Genomic DNA, 15410 nt, shown 5'->3' with positions numbered 1-15410 from the left:
ATCACAAATGTGCAGTGTAAGCCCAGATCTCTTTCCTGAACTCCAGACTCCTAACATCCACCCGCAGCCTCACGTCTTCAACTGAACATTTAATAGACACCTCACACTTAATCTAAGTGGAACTTAACTCTGCTCTTCCTCGACTTACACCTACTCTATTTAAATGGTTTTCCATCAGCAACTCCATCCTGCCTCCCACACCTTGCAGCCATGCTTGATGAGAGCTGTCTGCTCCAAACTGCTGCTGAGTCCCATCTGGGCTCCTTGCTTTTGCTTTTGGTACCCCTAATCTTTTCCCATCAGAATACCTAGGATGACCAGTTAAAATGTAACAGGGAGCCAGGTGTGGTGGTGCACACCTTTAATCCCAGAACTTGGGAGGCAGTGGTAGGATTGCTGTGAGCCTGAGACTACATTACATAGTGAATTCCAGGTCAGCCTGGGCTAGAGTGAGATCCTACCTCAAAAAAAAAAAAAAAAAAAAAAGGAACAGGGGAGGCTGGAGAGATGCTTCAGCAGTTAAAGGCCCTTGCTTGCAAAGCCTCATGGCCTGGGTTCAATTCCCTAACAGCCAGAGGTACAAAATGGTGCATGTATCTGGAGTTTGTTTACAGTGGGAAGAGACCCTGACACATCCATTCCCCCCTTTCTCTTCAAATAAATAAATAAATATATATATATATATATGAGGGGGAGGGCATTACCATGGGATATTGTTTATAATCATGGAAGTTGTTAATAAAGAAAAAATTTGAAAAGAAAATAAATCAATAAATATAGTTGGGCATTGTGGTGTCTGCCTTTTTAATCCCAGCACTCGGGAAGCAGAGGTAGGATTGCTGTGAGCCTGAGACTACATAGTGAATTCCAGGTCAGCCTGGGCCAGAGCAAGACCCTACCTTGAAAAAACATAAATAAGTAAATAAATAAATAAATCAGGGACTGCCACAAATCAAGTGAAACACACCTCAGTTGACCTCCATGTCACACAGAGAATAAGCTGCCCTTTACAAGGGACTCTGAGGTCCTTGTGTGATCCTATTTAACATGGCCGCCGGGTTCTTCTGACCTGGGGGACTTAGCTGGAACCGTCCCTTCTTACAGCTGCATCATCCCAAAAGCACCTTCCTGGTGACTTCCTCTCCTTCAGGTCTCTGCTCAGCTCTCATCTCCTCAGTGAAGTCCACCCTGAGCTTTCTTTCTTTCTTTTCTAATATTTTATTCATTTTTATTTATTTTTTTTGAGAGCAACAGACAGAGAGAGAAAGAGGCAGAGGGAGAGAGAGAGAATGGGCGCGCCAGGGCCTCCAGCCACTGCAAACGAACTCCAGGTGCACGCACCCCCTTGTACATCTGGCTAACGTGGGTCCTGGGGAATCGAGCCTCGAACCGGGGTCCTTCGGCTTCACAGGTGAGTGCTTAACTGCTAAGCCATCTCTCCAGCCCCTGTGCTTTCTTATTAATCACCGCCACCGGCCAGCCTTTCTCAGCTTCCCTCAGGTTGCTCTACTTTTCCTCTCCCCACATCACTTGTCAGTTTCTAAATATTACATAGCTTCTTTCTTCGCATTGCTATTTAATGTTTTTTTTGCTGTCTCTCTCCATTGAAAAAGTCTAAGGATCTCTGTTGGCTTGAGTCACAGAAGCGTTCTAAGTACCCAGGACAGTGCCAGGCCACATAGGAAAATAAGCATTAAATGATGGGCGGGAGAGATGGCTTAGCTGTTAAGGCACTTGCTTGCAAAGCCAAAGGACCCGGCTTTGATGCCCCAGAACCCACATAAGCCAGATGTACAAGGGGGTGCATGCTTCTAGAGTTCCTTTGCAGTGGCTGGAGGCCTTGGCATTCTGTTGTCTCTTAACTGCCTCTCTTTTTCTTTCTCTCTTTCTCAAATAAATAAAAATATGTTTTTTTTAAAAATATGCATTGAAGGCTGGAGAGATGGCTTAGCGGTTAAGCGCTTGCCTGTGAAGCCTAAGGACCCCGGTTCGAGGCTCGGTTCCCCAGGTCCCACGTTAGCCAGATGCACAAGGGGGCGCACGCGTCTGGAGTTCATTTGCAGAGGCTGGAAGCCCTGGTGCGCCCATTCTCTCTCTCTCCCTCTATCTGTCTTTTTCTCTGTGTCTGACGCTCTCAAAAAAAAAAAAATGCATTGAATGAATTAAAATATTTCCAACAAAAAAAAAATATTTCCAACCGCACACTTTGGGTGGGTGAGCATGCATCAAGAGAGGCAATATGTACAGATCCATACAAATTAATTATATATAATATAATTACTAGGAATGAATTATTATTTCTAATGTGGAAGAGAGGTGTCTAAATAGGTGACTGTGATTTCAGCAAAGGAAGAATGAGCATCATACGGATGACAAAAAGAATATTTTGGGGCTGGAGAGATGGCTTAGTGGTTAAGTCGCTTGTCTGTGAAGCCTAAGGACCTAGGTTCAATTCCCCAGGACCCACGTAAGCCAGATGCACAAGGTGCTGCATGCATCTGGAGTTTGTTTGCAGTGGCTGGAGGTTTTCTCTCTGTGTGTTTGCCTTTCTTTCCTTCCTTTCTTTCTCTCTCAAATAAATAAAATATTTAAAAGAATATTCACTTAGATTTTATATGCTATTTGAAGTGAACTTCTAAGTCAAGCTTAAACATCATAAACAAACACATTTTCAAAGCCTCAAATTAAAAGTATTATCTCAAAGTAAGCAGACCACATGTGATGACTGTGCCGTTGCTTCAGAGTCGGGCTGTGTATGTTGCAATAAATAAGAAGTCCTGAGTTGAAGTCTTCATTCTAATTGTGCTAATCCCATAAGTAGAATGGTCTGAAGACACAGGCTCAGTCAACAAGACTGCCCTTGTTCTAGGGCATATTCCCCGCTCACTGCCGTCACAGCCCAATATCACACCACTTTTCTGTATTTGACATTGTTCTTCTGTAGGTGAAAATTTTCTGTGTTTTGTTTTAGGTTTCTTCCTTATAATCTTTATTTTCTCTAAACACTTAAAGCATGGTTTGAGCGGGGGTGGTGGCGCACGCCTTTAATCCCAGCACTCGGGAGGCAGAGGTCGGAGGATCACTGTGAGATTGAGGCCAGCCTGAGACTAGATAGTGAATTCCAGGTCAGCCTAACATACAGTGAGACCTGACCTTGAAAAGCCAAAAAAGAAAAGAGGGGCCTGATTAGTTTGAAATGCATCCTATAAAGTTCTTTATATTGATTAGTTATTAAATATTAATTATTAAAGATTTGGTCTTACCGCCTTTGAAGAATATGACAACAACTGCTGATAAGTTTCATTTTTGAAATATGAAAATTGAAAGTTTGCCAAGGGTTTTAGAGAATGTGAGGAATTTGTTTCCATAAAGTCAAGTTTCTTGGCATGTACATTTGTTTCAGTGGGTGTGAATTTTAGAGCAAAATTCATATTAAAATTTGATGTCTTCTCTTGGATGATATTTTTGAATAATTCAAAATGTTCTTCATAATTTTCAGTTCTGAAATTTTTATCAGCCTTGGTCTGAAAGAGTAGAACAAAGAGTGCTGTTAAAAACCAACAAAATCGGGCTGGGGAGATGGCTCAGCAGTTAAGGTGCTTGCCTACAAAACCTAATGACCAAATTTCAATTCCCCAGTGCCCACATGAAGCCAGACCACAAAGTGGCTCATGCATCCAGAGTTTGTTTGTAGTAGCTGGAGGCCCTGGCACATCCATTCTCGCTGACTCTCTCTGTATGTATCTATCTCTCTCTGCTTGCAAATAAATAAACAGAAATATTTTAAAAAGCCAGGTATGGTGGCGCACGCCTTTAATCCCAGCACTTGGGAGGCAGAGGTAGGAGATCACTGTCAGTTCAAGGCCAACCTGAGACTACTGAGTGAATTCCAGGTCAGCCTGGGCTAGAGTGAGACCCTACCTCAGAGAAAAAGAGTAAAAGCTGGGCGTTGTGACACACACCTTTAATTCCAGCACTTGGGAGGCAGAGGTAGGAGGATCACTGTGAGTTCAAGGACACCCTGAGACTACCGAGTGAATTCCAGGTCAGCCTGGGATAGAGCAAGACCCTACCTTGAAAAGCCAAAAAAATAAAAACAAAAACCCTATACAAAACATGCACACACATGCACACATGTGCGTGCACATGCGCAGACACACATATAATTAAAAAATTAGTTTGGGGCTGGAGAGAATGCTCAGTGGTTAAGGAGCTTGCCTGTAAAACCTAACAACCTGAGTTCAATTCCCCAGTATCCATGAAGCCAGTTGCACAAAGGGACACAAGCATCTGGAGGTCATTTGCAGTGGCTAGAGGCCCTGGTGTGCCCATTCTTTCTCTGTCATTTTCTCTTTCTGCTTGCAAATAAATAAATAAAAAATATTAAAGATAAAAATAAGTCAGGCATGGTGGTGCATGCCTTTAATTCCAGCACTCAAGAGGCAGAGAGAGATAGGAGGATTGCCATGAGTCTGAGGCTACCCTGAGACTACATAGTAAATTCCAAGTCAGCCTGAGCTACCTAGAAAAACCAAAAAATAAAATAAAGAATGAGTTTGAGCAAAAGTGGGTAATAATGCTCCTAGAAGCATAGGTTATTATAGGAAAATTCCACTGCAGGGATGACATATCTCCCAGTGAGTTATTGGCTAAGAAGGTGCTTGAGACCCTCCCCCACCAAATAAAAACAAGACAGGATATTGGCAATGTTCTTGGTTGCCCACCAGCACTTGAGTGTAATACCCCTTGCTGAAGATGCCACATGCTTCAGTTACAGGACATGGAGAAAACAAGCTGGAACTGTACTAGAAATTTCCTCCCTGCTGGCCAGCTGTCACAGTGCCAGAGGTGCTATGTGGGCTGCTGGGGGAGAGTAGTCATCAACAGTCTTACCCAGTTGCGGACCCTATATGCTACATAAATGACCAGCCCCACAAGATGTCCTTACTGGTGCAATAGTGGCATGGCTGTGATGGGGGTAACTGCTGCTTTTTGATTGGATTTAAAGCCCACTTCATAGGGAAAAAAAAAAAAAACAACCTCATACCTGGTTCTGAAAACCTAGTCAAATGCTTGTGGCTAGGGAAATTATAAACACTAGGAGGAACATGACTAATGTTGATTGGCCAAATGGATATGCTATGCTCATCAAATTGCCCATAGATTAGTGCTGATGCTACCTTTGGTCAAAGTAGCATTGTTTTGTTTGCTTGTTTGTTTGTTTTTATAGTGGATGATAACTAGTGGGGAGACTCATAACTCACCAATGTGCTGAGAATAAGTGACCTGAATACTTAGGGGCTAAAAGAGACACTTATGTCACCCCTTCCAAGGCTCGGGAAACTCTGTGGAAGAGGAAACAGAATGGCTGTATGAGCCAGAGGATAGGGGATTATCAACAATTAATGGTTGCTGGGGGAAAGGGAGACATTGTTTTCAGTGGTGCAGCTGCTGATGAGTTGCCCATGTTCCAGTAAATAATCCCCCAACCCGTGATCATGCAGGCAACCCTAATTAAACTCAGTGAGTGTTTCACACACACACACACACCTATGAGGCAGCAAAATAGAAGAGGGTATAGTTGGGAGAAGTGGTTTGGCAGCAAGGGGAAGGGACAAGAGAGGGTAATGGGAGGGCAGCATGCTCTGCATTATTCTCTGACATTGCACACTTACTTCCCCTAGTAAGCTCAGACACTTTCAAAAATCTAGTTATGTTTGCACTTTCTTTCTTTCTTTTTTTTTTTTTTTTGAGGTAGGGTTTTCACTTTAGCCCGGGCTGACCTGGAACTCACTATATAGTCTCAAGGTGGCCTCGAAATCACAGTGATCCTCCCAAGTGCTGGGACTAAAGGTGTGTGCCACCATGCCCAGCTTAAGTGTCTTTCTTTTATTTTCTGCCCTCAGATTAATGTAATTTATTCTAAGTAGGATAACTGTGTAGATGTCATATCATTATCAAAATCAATTTCCCCCCCACTTTTCAGACTCTGTCCTATCGAGCTAGATTTCTTACATATCCAAGCCCCGGCCATCTCTACGCTGCACCAGTGATGGACTCTTGACTTGATGTCTTCACATGTTCCAGTTGTGTTGCCTGGAAGTGATCTCAACATTTTCCAGTTACTAACATATTCGGCCACTCCCAAGCTGTATGAAGTCTGCAGCACTGCCTCCCCTCCCCCACATTTCATGTAAGAAAGTCAGCAAAGGATAAGTTGCCTGAAGTCACACGGATGGTAAATGAAGGGATTTGTGAAAATTAAGGCCAAAGAATGTCAATTTAGAACTGTGCCATTGCTCATATGCCCTGCCATCTTCCATTCATCACTGTACTTGATTTCATCTCATTTCCCTGTTTCTGCCATTACAAACACCTTTTACTATGCCAGGTGTGGTGGCACACACCAGGAGGCAAGGGAGAAGGATCACTGCAGCCACCCTGAGACGACATTGCGTATTACAGGTCAGCCTGGGCTTGAGTGAGACCTTATCTCAAAAAAAAAAAAAAAAACCAGGGCTGAAGAGATGGTTTAGCGGTTAAGCGCTTGCCTGTGAAGCCTAAGGACCCCGGTTCGAAGCTCGGTTCCCCAGGTCCCAAGTTAGCCAGATGCACAAGGGGGCACACACATCTGGAGTTTGTTTGCAGAGGCTGGAAGCCCTGGCGCGCCCATTCTCTCTCTCTCCCACTATCTGTCTTTCTCTCTGTGTCGGTAGCTCTCAAATAAATAAATTAAAAAATTAAAAAAAAAAACCAAACAGTAAAAACCAAACAGTTCTGGAGAGATGGCTTAGCAGTTAAGGACTTGGCCTGCAAAGCCAAAGGATCCCTGTTCAACTCTCCAAGACTCACGTAAGCCAGATGCACAAGGGGTCGTGTTGCACTCAGATCCACACTGCTGGTAGAAATCACCCAACCAAGAGCAGCTTGTGGCAAAAAGAGGTTTATTTTGGCTTACAGGCTCAAGGGGAAGCTCCATGATGGCAGGGAAAATGATGGCATGAGCAGAGGGTGGACATCACCCCCTGGCCAACATCAGGTGGAGCATAGCAACAGGATAGTGTGCCAAACACTGGCATGGGGAAACTGGCTATAACTCCCATAAGCCTATCCCCAACCATACACCCCCTCCAGGAGGTGTTAATTTACAAATCTCCATTATCTGGGAACCTAGCATTCAGAACGCCTAAGTTGTGGGGGACACCTGAATCAAGCCGCCACATTCTGCCCCTGGCCCTCATAAACTGATATCCATACATGATGTAAAATACAATGCATTCAGTCTAACTTTAAAAGTCCCCATAGTTTTTAACAATCCCAATGATGTTCAAACATCCCCATAGTCCAAGATCTTTTAACTGAGCCATAATACCAAACCCCCCCCCCCCCACCCCACAGAACCCATAATGGCCCAGAATAAACATTCACACTGCAAAAGATGACATTGGGTACAGCAAAGAAATATTCAGCCAATATAAGATTTAAAACAACCAGGGCAAAAGTCAAACTCTGTAGCTTCAAGTCCAACAACACTAGCCAGTGACAAATCTCCAAGTTCGATAATTCTAACCAGAAACAAGTCTCTGGCATTCCAATTTTCCCCCTCCAGCTAGGCTACTCACAGTCATGGGAAACTTCATTGGGGCTGGCATCTTTCCTTAGCAGCCATCTCATGGTCCCAGCATCTCCACTGGGTCTCCACTGCAACCCACAGTTCATCCTCATGGCCCCATCAGGTCTCCATGCAGGCATCCAGCAAACCTGCTTCACAGTGCCCATGGCCATTTCCAAAACACAAGACCATGTTGCAAACTCAATAACCCTCTCCTGAATTTCTTATACTCCACAATACCAGGTAAAGTGCCAATTTGTTAATCCAGAGGGGGAATAAAGCAGACTTCGAAGAACAGGACACTCCTTGAGCACTCACACCCTTTCAAGAGAGTCTGCATTCTTCCTGTTGCCCCAGTGTAGGTCAGCTGGCCCAATCTCAATGGTTGTAATCTCTCAAACAATTTGCAGGTGAATGGGTAGCAGTTTAGGTCCAAAGATTTCACTTCTTCTGTGCCATATCCTTCTGCTCACACCAGTTCATTTTTACACAAAGCAACCCTGCACAACTTCTCAGGACATGGGCATAACAGCAAGCTTCTCACAAACTGCTACCCCAGTCAAAGCAAAGCTCTTTCTCACCCTTATAAGCCAAACCTCACAGTCCATAGTTCTTACTGCACTCAGGTCTTTCAACTATGACCAGAATAATTCATCAAGCTGTACTTACAGCACTGCAAGGCATCTTTTAAGCCAAGGTTTCAAATTCTTCCACATTACTTTTGAAAATCAGCACCAAAAGGTCAAAGCCACATAGTCAGGTGTCTAGCAGCAGCCCCATTCCTGGTACCACTTTACTGTTGCAGTCAGGTTCACATTGCTGGTAGAAATCACCGAACTAAGAGCAGCTTGTTAGAAAAAGAGGTTTATTTTGGCTTACAGGCTCAAGGGGAAGCTCCACAATGGCAGGAAAAATGATGGCATGAACAGAGGTGGACATCACCCCTGGCCAACATAAGGTGAAGCACAGCAACAGGATAGTGTGCCAAACACTGACATGGGGAAACTGGTTATAACACCCATAAGCCCGCCCCCAACAATACACCCCCTCCAGGAGGTGTTAATTCCCAAATATCCATGAGCTGGGGAGCTAGCCTTCACAACACCCAAGTTTATGGGGGCACCTGAATCAAACCACCACAGGGTGCATACATTTGGAGTTTGTTTACAATGGCAGGAGGCCCTGGTGCTCTCTCTCTCTCTCTCTCTGTCTCTTTCTCTCTCTCAAATAAATAAATTAAATTAAAATTAACCACTAAGGCATCTCTCCAGCCCCCACATTAACCTTTTAAATTGCACTAAAATACTGGCATGTACTTACTCATGCAATGAGCATGCTTAGTCTAGCATGTGATGTGAGTTACCCAGCCTGATGTGGTAAGTCAGTGGACCAGGGCGTCATCCAGTGTGAAGTATTTATGATGCAGCAAAACACTCCAAAGTAGAGAAGGAAGCAGAGCATATGGAATTAATTTGAGGGAAGGGTATATAATAAGGATGGAGGGTTCTGAGAAGAAAGCTGAGAGCGGAGTGACATCAGGAATGAACTTGTTCAGGTGTGGCAAGATATCCACCAACTAAGCCACAGAATTAAATGATTAGGTTTATTGCATATTTTGTATACTAAAGCATAAGTCAATCTGCTGCTTCTAGATTAGTTTTCTCAGAGAAATACCTTTAGAAACAATGGATAAAGTTTGTGGTTTCATAACCCACTTCTTTAAGGACTCTTAGCACCATCTTTAACAGTGTTCACTACTTGCTATTTATGGTTACTCTCCATGCCTCCTAAACTGAAAAAAAAAAAGTGACTGTAAGCTGATAAGACTAAAATAGTATTTCAGATGAGAAATGATAAAAGCCTAAGGCATGGACAGTGGGAATGGAGAATAAGATGTAGATTAAAGCAATGTTGAGCTGGGCGTGGTGGCGCACGCCTTTAATCCCAACACTGGGAGGCAGAGGTAGGAAGATCACTGTGAGTTCAAGGCCACTCTGAGACTACATAGTAAATTCCAGGTCAGTCCAGACCAGAGTGAGACCCTACCTTGGGGGGGGGGGGGGGGGGGGAGAAACAGATACATAGGCCTGAACTGGAAGTACTAATCACACTTTCCATGTCAGGGCAGGTTAAGAGTTACATATTCTTGGTTGGCTTTACCATTCTAAATTAAGCTGTATTTGGGGGTTGACTATTGTTGCCTTTGATGCCTTCAGATTCATAGGGCCTTTGTCTTCTTCTTCTGTCATTATTGGGGGCAGGGTCTGATTCAGGCTGACCTGGAACCCAGTTCAGAACAGAAATCTCAACCTCCCAGCTGACAGGATTAAGGGTGTAGGGAAACACACATCCTTAGCAATTTTGGCTTTATAAGGTTATCTGTTTATTTTAATCCCTAACTTGCATACTCTGTGCTGGTTTTTATTGAATGTGTATATTGCTCAGTTGAATTTTATGATCTGCTAGTCAATTGCTCCACCCAGCCCACTACAATACCTGAATAGCAGGCAAACTCAACACTAGGATTACTTCTGCAGTTAGATTGGAGTACAGGAGCTATACTTGGCCCCTTAAACACCTACCCTGAAGGTATATAAAGTTGGATTTCCACATCTAGGAGCACTGCAGATAATTAGAAAATCTAATCATCCAATAAACTCAGGATGTAAAAATTGCTACATTATAATACAAGAAACACAAAGATTCAAGACAATACAATCCCACCAAAAATTATAAATCCATCAGAAATGACCCCCAATGAGACTGTGTTAGATGAAAATGCCTGACAAAGATTTTCCCCACAAAATATATGATTTTTATCAAGCTGGGTGTGGTGGTACATGCCTTTAATCCCAGCACTCAGGAGGACTGCTGTGAGTTTGAGGCCACCCTGAGACTACATAGTGAATTCCAGGTCAGCCTGACCTAGAGTGAGACCTTGCCTTGAAAAAAATCAAAAACAAAATGACAACAATAACAACAACAAAATGATTTTATCTATACTCAAAGAAATCAAAGAATAAATCAAAGAAGAAAACACACTCCTGAAGGAATCCCAAGAGAACACAGGAATCCAGCTTAATGAAATAAGGAAGTCATTACAAAACACAAGTAAGGAAATAGAAATACTGAAGAAAAAAAAAAAAAACAGGCAGAAGTACTAACACTGAAAATACAGTAAGACAAATAAAAAACACTGTAAAAAGTCTCTCCAATAGAATGGATGAAGGAAAGAACAAGATATCTAAACTAGAAGACCAGGTGGCAGATCTAATACAGTACAACAAAGAGAAAAACAAGTTAATAGGAAGGCAGGAATGGGAATTTCAAGATATTTGGGACACTATGAAAAGACCAAACAAGAATTCAGGGTATAGCAGGGTGTGGTGGTACATGCCTTTGATTGCAGCAATTGGGAGGCAGAGGTAGGAGGATCACCATGAGTTCGAGGCCACCCTGAGACTACATAGTGAATTCCAGGTCATCCTGGACCAGAGTGAGATCCTACCTCAAAAAAACAAAACAAACAAATAAACAAACAAAAAAGAGTTAAGGATGGAGTGGAAGGAGAATTTCACTCCAAAGGTATAGTTGATATTTTCAACAAAATCATAGAAGAAAAATTTCCCCAAATTGGGAAAGAAATGCCAATGCAGATACAGGAAGCTTTTAGGACACCAAACAGACAAAATCTGGAAAGAACCTCTCCTCGCCATGTTATAATTAAACTACTAAACACACAAACCAAAGAAAATATATTGAAAGCAGTTAGAGAGAAAAAGCAAGCCAACTATAAAGGCAAGCCCACCATGACCACAGCAGATTACTCAACACAAACTTTAAAAGCCAGAAAGGCTTGCATTGATGTATTTCAAGTTCTGAAAGATAACAACTGTCAACCAAGATTACTTTATCTGGCAAAGCTAGCTATCCAAATTGATGGGGAAATAAAGACATTCCACAACAAAAACAGGCTAAAGGAATTTATGACAACTAAACCAGCTCTACAGAAAATACTTGAAGAAATTCTTCACACTGAAGAGAAAGCAAAGTGTACACATGAGAAAACAGAAAAAATAAACATACTCAAATAACAGTCAAAACAAGAGAGTAAAGGGAAAACAGGAAACACTACAAAACAAGATGAATGGTGAGAATAAAGACATATCTTTCAATAATAATTAGTTTAAAAAATATTTTATTTTTCATTATTTGAGAGAGAGAGAGAAATAGGCAGGGGGAGAGAGAGAGAGAGAGAGAATGAGTGTGTCAGGGCCTCCAGCCACTGCTAACGAACTCCAGATGTATGCACTCCCTTGTGCATCTGGCTTACTTGGGTACTGGGGATCAAACTGGGTCCTTTGGCTTTGTAGGCAAGTGCCTTAACCATTAAGTCATTTCTCTAGCCCCAATAATATTTCTTAATATCAATGGCCTCAATGCCCCAACCAAAAGACACAGCTTTGCAGACTGGATTAAAAGGCAGGATCCTGCTGCTTGTTGCCTCCAGGAAACTTATCTCTCCATAAAAGATAGACACTGTTTTAGAGTGAAAGGATGGAAACTGGTATTTCAAGCAAATGGGACTAGGAAAAAAGCAGGGGATGCTATCCTAATATTTGACAGGGTAGACTTCAAACCAACATTAGTGAGGAAAGATAAAGAAGGTTACTTTATACTGATTAATGGAACACTCCAACTGGAGGTCATTAAAATCCTAAACACAGGGGCTCCCAATTTTATCAAACAAACATTATTAGACTTAAGGTCACAGATAACACCAAACACAATTGTAGTGGGTGACTTCAATACCCTACTCTCATCAATTGATCATCCCAGCAAAAAATAAACAGAGAGATGTTGGGATTAAATGATGTCATGGAACAAATGGACCTAACAGATATATACAGAACATTACATCCAAATGCTACAGAATATATATTTTTCTCAGTAGCACATGGAACATTCCTAACCATATGTTAGGAAACAAAGCAAATCTTCACAAATACAAGAAAATTGAAATAATCCCTTGTACTCTATCTGATCACAATGGGATTAAACTACAAATCAGCATCATCATCAACAACAACAAAAAACTACAGAGTATATACAAATCCACAAAGACTAAACAGTATACTATTGAATGATGAATGGGTCATCGACGAAATCAAAAGGAACAACTCTCACAGGGCATGGTGGTGCATGCCTTTAATCCCAGCACTTGGGAGGCAGAGGTAGGAGGATTGCCACTTGTTCAAGGCCACCCGGAGACTCTATAGTGAATACCAGGTCAGCCTGGTCTAGAGTGAGACCCTACCTCGAAAAACAAAATAAAAAATAAATAAATAAAGGAAATCAATAAATTCATAGAATCAAATAATGATAAGAATAAAATATACAAAAATCTTTGGGACACAATGAAGGCAGTCCTAAGAGGGAAATTTATAGTTCTAAGTGGCTATATTAAGAAATTAGAGAGTTCACAAGTATACAGTTTAATGCTCCACCTTAAGGCCTTGGAAAAAGAAAAACAAGGCAAACCAAAAATCAGTAGATGGAAAGAAATAATAAAGATTAGGGCAGAAACTAATGAAATACAACCACCCCCCAAAAGTCCAAAGAATCAATGAAACAAAGAGTTGGTTCTTTGATAAAGCCTTAGCAAATCTGACCAGAACAAAAGAGAAGAAACAAAAATTAATAAAATTAGAGATGAAAAAGGCATCATTATAACATACCAAAGAAATTTAGAAAATCACAAGGACATGCTTTTAAGAATATATATGTCCAAATGTTCTCTCTCATATGTGGATCCTAGCTACAGATGACTGGGCTTCTGCGTGAGAATGAAAATACTTAATAGCAGAGGCCAGTAAGTTAAAAAGGAGACATAAAGAGAAGAGAAAGGAAGGGAGGAGGGTACTTAATAGGTTGATATTGTATATATGTAAGTACAATGATTGTGATGGGGAGGTAATATAATGGAGAATGGAATTTCAAAGGAGAAAGTGTGGGGGGGGGGAGGGAATTAACATGGGATATTTTTTATAATCATGGAAAATGCTAATAAAAATTAAAAAAGAATATATATGTCTCTAAGTTTGAAAATATGAAAGAAATGGGTGCTTTCCTTGATTTAAATGACCTACCAAAATTAAATCAAGATAAGATAAGCCATTTAAATATACATATAACAAGTATGGAGATCCAAGCAGTTATAAAAAGTCTCCCAAATGGAAAATGTCCAGGCACAGATGAATTCACTGGTGAATTTTACCAGACCTTTGTGAAAGAACTAACAACACTATTTATCAAACTTTTCCATAAAATAAACAAGGAAGGAATTCTACCAAACTCCTTCTATGAAGCTAGCATCACCTTGATACCAAAACCATACAAAGACAGGACAAAGAAAAGAAAATTATAGACCAATCTCCTTCACAAACATCAATGCAAAAAATTCTAAAAAAATATTGGCAAACAGGACAGGATGGTGCATGCCTTTAATCCCAGCACTAGGGAGGCAGAGGTAGGAGGATTGCTGTCAGTTCGAGGCCACCCTGAGACTACATAGTGAATTCCAGGTCAGCCTGGGCTAGAGTGAGACCCTACCTCAAAAGATCAAATTAAAAAATTGGCCAACAGAACACAAGAATATATCAAAAAGACCATTCACCCCAACCAAGTAGGCTTCAACATATGCAAATCGATAAATATAATACACTACATAAACGGGCTGAATGATAAAAGTCTCAATAAATGTAGAAATGGCATTTGACAAAATCCAACATCCCTTCATGGTAAAAGTTGTACAGAAACTGGAAATAGAAGGAACATATCTCAACATACTAAAGGCTATTTATGAAAAACCTACAGCCAACATAATACTAAATGGGGAAAAACTTGAAGTTTTTCCACTAAAATTAGGAATAAGACAAGGGTGTCCACAGTCTCCACTCTTATTTAATATAGTACTGGAAGTCTTAGCTATAATGATAAGAGACACTCATAAAAGGGATGCATATTGGAAAGGAAGAGATCAAATTATTATTATTTGAAGATGAAATGATTCTATATATAAAGGACCCTAAAGATTCTACCAGCAAACAATTTCAGCAATGTAGCAGGATACAAAATAAATAGACAGAAATCAATAGCTTTTCTATATACTAACAACAAACATGCGGAGGATGAAATCCAGGAATCACTCCCATTGACAATTCCATGAAATAAATAAATAAATGATTTGGAATAAATCTAACCAAGGAAGTGAAGGATCTCTACAATGAAAACTTTAAAACACTCAAGCAAGAAATTGCAGAAGACACTAGGAAATGGAAAGACATCTCATGTTCTTGGATTGGAAGAATCAATATTGTGAAAATGTCAATCTTACCAAAAGCAATCTACACATTTAATGCAATCCCCATCAAAATTCCAATGGCATTCTTCACAGAAATAGAAAAAACAATCCTAAGATTCACTTAGAAGCACAAAAATCTTCAAATATACAAACTAATTTTGAGCAACAAAAATAAGGCTGGTGGAATCACCATACCCAATTTTAAGCTATATTACAAAGCCATATATCAAAAACAGCATGGTACTGGCACAAAGACAGACACATAGATCGATGGAAAGAAGACCCAGATGTTAATCCAGACAGCTATAGCCATCTGATTTTTGACAAAAATGCTAAAAAATTTCATTGGAGAAAAGATAGCCTCTTCAAAAAATGATGTGGGGAAAACTGGATATCTATATGTAGAAAGATGAAAATAGATCCTTGTCTTTCTCC

General features: G+C 41.0%; 1 protein-coding gene across 1 annotated transcript in view; it reads right to left on the bottom strand.

The window, feature by feature from the left end:
* C9 (complement C9) overlaps positions 1-15410 on the bottom strand; it is a 97983-nt gene that overhangs the window by 37382 nt on the left and 45191 nt on the right. The window contains exon 6 of the mRNA XM_045132892.1: positions 3264-3524. Coding sequence (XP_044988827.1) covers positions 3264-3524 — 261 coding nt within the window. The remainder of the gene's footprint in view (positions 1-3263; positions 3525-15410) is intronic.

Source organism: Jaculus jaculus, chromosome 13 (genome assembly GCF_020740685.1).
Source record: "Jaculus jaculus isolate mJacJac1 chromosome 13, mJacJac1.mat.Y.cur, whole genome shotgun sequence".
NCBI classification, from domain to species: Eukaryota; Metazoa; Chordata; class Mammalia; order Rodentia; family Dipodidae; genus Jaculus; species Jaculus jaculus.
Note: the sequence above shows the minus strand (reverse complement) of the source record. Positions and strands in the feature narration are given on the sequence as shown.